Raw genomic sequence first — 4,015 nt, forward strand, 5'->3', positions numbered from 1 at the left:
TATGTGTGTGTGTGTGTGTGAGAGAGACTGTTCACACAAACCTGCTGAGGAGTATGTGAGACATCGTACATCCTGTTCAGGCTCAAGATGTATCCATCAGTCCGGTCCTTGTTGATCAGGTCCAGGGTTTCTTCAGCCACCTTCACAGCTTTAGGGTTTTTGCAGCCTTGTCGGGTGGACTTGGCTCTCACCTCCTGCAGCAGTGCAGCCAGAAACGGGACCAACAGGAACACATTCATCCTCAAACACACACCCATTCACACACAGCCCCCCAAAATAAAATGAATGAATGGATTTTAAAACATGTTGTTCACAGCTAGATTCCTAAACAAGGTTCAAAGTTCTTTATTATCATTCGCATAACATGTGGCACATGAGGTGGAACAAAATTGTGTACTCAATGTCCCAGTTGCAACCAAAAGTAGCCAAAATATATATTATAAAAAAGAAACAGTATACAAGGATCTAAGATACATTCTAAACAATTATACTGTAATATAATATATAAATGCTCCTGCCAGCACCTCGCAGATGTTGGACGCTGTCTCATCACGGTACGCTAATATTCATTAGTGGCTGGAACTACCGTACCCATCACTGCACCCTGTATTAACTGGTTAACTGGTCATCATTAACTTCACTCACTCTCCCACTGGTACATTTTCATCTTTAAATCACTTCTTGGTCTGTTGCCTTCATATATCTTACATGTCGCTACGTGAGTGCAGCTACAGTGTGTACTCTCAGGACATCATTACATGCAGTGTACCCTCAGTGCAGACTGAACTAGTCAAAAAGGCTCCGGTTTCCTGGAACATCCTGCAAAAAGATCTGAAGCTCTCGACCTTGACCTCTCTAAGGGGCTTTAAATAACTGCTAAGATCATGGCAAAAACTAACACAGACATGTTCCTGGTTTTAGTATTTTACATCACTTTATAATGTAGTTGTTTTTGTTACAAGTTTTAATTGTTTGTTATTTATTATTTACTCTCAAATCAAAACTGTATTTGGACTCATTTAACGTCTTACCTCCCCATCATTCTAGGCCTTTAATTTTCTCTCCTTTTTAGTCACAGCTGTAAAAATACCAGTTCTAACAAGATTTACTGTTCAGAACACAAACTCATTTTCAATTTAATAATTTTAGACATCCGCAATCTGTCGACGAATTTAAAAACATTTAGTTATCATTGTCTCAGCAGAGTCTGACTATTGTTCTCATCTGAGCCTGGGCTCCAGCCATCCCCACAGCAAACGTGCACAGCCATTTCTTATTAAAAAGAAAATAATCACAATTACCTCGTATGGGCTCAGATTCCTGTTCCACGCGAGTTCAGTTACGACTGGAAAGCCTCCCCAAAGACCTCAGAGGACGTTGGGCATCAAATGTAGTATATTTTATTACAGCAATATGATACCTTGATTCTAATTGACAGTAAAGTTTGGAGTTTATTTTAGAAAACACTGAACCTCTGAATCAGCACAAGACCAAATGAAACCCCCTGATCGGACATCCTCCAACCTTCTTTATACTGCCCTGCTTACGTAAAAACAAGCACACACACACAAGCTGTTTTTGCCAAAAGTGTCTGTCCTTCATCTGTCTCTAAGGACAACACTGGCCTTTCGCCCAGACATTCTGATGCTGGCAGGGGTGTACTGGGACAATAATCCAAGCCAGGAATTTGATACCATTCCAGGTCACCACTACCCAATAAAAGCAAACCACGAAGACTGAGCACCAACAAAACTGGTTTGTTCCACTTTGGAGTAAGCTGTTGGGGGAAGAATCAGTTTTGTGTTGTGTGGTTCCTTGACTGATGAAGCCTTCTGGATGGAAGGTGAAAGGTGTCAGCACAAAAAAAAACAAAAAAACTGTCCAAATGACCTGACTGAAAATTGTTGGATTGTATACTTGGATTATTGAGCATGGACTTTTTTGGTTTTTAACCAGTTTGACATGACTGTCGATGAAGAAGAGGGCCTGCACCAGAGGAGGGGGCATGCCAAAGAGACCATCTTAGCACCAACATAACTGGCTTGTTCCACTTTTGAGTAAGCTGTTGGGAGGAGATTCAGTTTTGTGTTGTGTGATTCCTTGACTGATGAAGCCTTCTGGATGGAAGGCGAAATGTTTCAGCACACAAAAAAAAAAAAAAACTGTCCAAATGACCCGACTGAAAATTGTTTTATTGAATACCTGGATTATTGAGCACGGACTTTGTTGGTTTTGAACCAGTTTGACATGACTGTCGACGAAGAAGAGGGCTGGCACCGGAGGAGGGGGCATGCCAAAGAGACCATCTTAGCACCAACAAAGTAATAGGAAAACATGCAACGGGACTATGCGACAAATGTAATCTCCCTGAAACAGTACAACATGTTTTTATGGAATGTACTGGATATGAATTCGAAAGAAGAAGTTTCCAAAAAGAAATGGATAAAATGAATATAAAATTTACAATGAATAACATTTTTAGTAGTGATAATAATAAAGTCAAAAATCAAATCATTATTTTCTTGAAACAAACAAATTTAATAGATAGAATTTAGATAAGGTATCAAGGTTAAGTAATTTCACAGAATTATTATTATTATTATTATTATTATTATTATTTTTTTATTTTATTTATTTATTTATTTTTTGCGTGTATATCTCCTGCTCACACTCCAGCTCAGTAGGTGGCGGTAATGCACCTAACAGTTGGTATGCCAACCGCCATAAAACAATACTAGAAGAAGAAGAAGAAGAATCAGTTTTGTGTTGTGTGATTCCTTGACTGATGAAGCCTTCTGGATGGGAGGTGAAACGTTTCAGCACAAAAAAAGAAACTGTCCAGATGACCTGACTGAAAATTGTTGGATTGTAGACCTGGATTATTGAGCATGGACGTGTTTTGGTCTAGAAGTCATTAACAAGCAAAGAAACACAATGACATCAACTACTGTTCATTGTCAAAGTCAAACGACAACATTACTAAACATGAAAACATTTGCAAGTATCTTGTAAAATAACTATCTACAAGTTCTGTTTTGTTTTTTCAATGTAAAAAATGACATTTGTTTGCATATTATGTCGCCATGTTAACTTGAAACGGCAATAAAAGTAATCATGGTAAATCATGTCAGTAAATCAGGGTGCCGAGCCGATCGTCTTGATATAAAAATTTTGGGGGCACACATTATGCTAAAAATCTAAAGTTCTTTATGCTTTGGGTTAAGGCTTGGGTACTTATCTCCTCTCTTTAACCTTCTCATCACCTTCTCATGCATCTGCATGAATATAATGCTATTTAATGATTTCCTATAAAAAGCTTTAAGGCCAAAAATCAGGAAAGATCAAATCTTTTGCAGAAATATTTGGACAATAAAGGTACTGATTTGATAAATAAATACCAAGTTTTCAGAATAAATTCTTCAACTTCCAGATGAGGAAAAACACAAAATCAATGATGTGATGCGTTTCCTTACAATAATGGGTGAGGGCATATGTTTATCTCCTCTTTTCAGACACGGTTTTATTGCATTTGTTGGAGCAACATACATGAAAATACTTTTAATGGATAAAATGCATTATTCATCCAATCAGAGCTTGAAATTTCTTATACCCAGTCTGTGTCTTCGAGGGCCGGGGCAGGAGGGGGCTGACGGAGCCGATCTGGGGGAGGGATCCTGAAACACAATTGTACCCAGGAGGCCTTGTGGTCTGGAGATGGTGGTGTGTGAGGTGGGTGTGGCTGTGTGCACGTGCTCATGCGTGTGCAGGTGTGTGTGGTTAGAGTGCTGAGGCTCTGCGTGGCCTCCGTCTGCTTGTTTATGGGCCTGCTCCTCCTCAGCAGCAGCCTGCAGAAGACAAACATGTTGAAAAGATGTTTTAATCTGAACAAAACTCAGATTTTATATTTTAATAATGAAATTAAAAAAAAAAAGGTAAAAGCCAACATTTCTAACAAATCTTTTTATTTTATGTTACAGATTTAATTGTAAGACTGTGAATTATTTTTTGAACAGTT

The 4,015-nt window shown here is 38.6% G+C and overlaps 1 protein-coding gene across 1 annotated transcript in view; it reads right to left on the reverse strand.

The window, feature by feature from the left end:
* Window positions 1-1,320, reverse strand: part of si:ch211-284e20.8 (uncharacterized protein LOC563738 homolog) — a 10,950-nt gene extending 9,630 nt beyond the window's left edge. The window contains exons 1-2 of the mRNA XM_037674471.1: window positions 1,302-1,320; window positions 42-253 (exon numbers count right to left, since the gene is read on the reverse strand). Of these exons, the coding sequence (XP_037530399.1) occupies window positions 42-239 (198 nt within the window). The 5' untranslated portion in view covers window positions 240-253; window positions 1,302-1,320. The remainder of the gene's footprint in view (window positions 1-41; window positions 254-1,301) is intronic.
* Window positions 1,321-4,015: the final 2,695 nt, after the last annotated feature.

The sequence above is a fragment of the Nematolebias whitei genome, chromosome 3 (assembly GCF_014905685.2).
Source record: "Nematolebias whitei isolate Nwh7 chromosome 3, NemWhi1, whole genome shotgun sequence".
Lineage (NCBI taxonomy): Eukaryota > Metazoa > Chordata > Actinopteri > Cyprinodontiformes > Rivulidae > Nematolebias > Nematolebias whitei.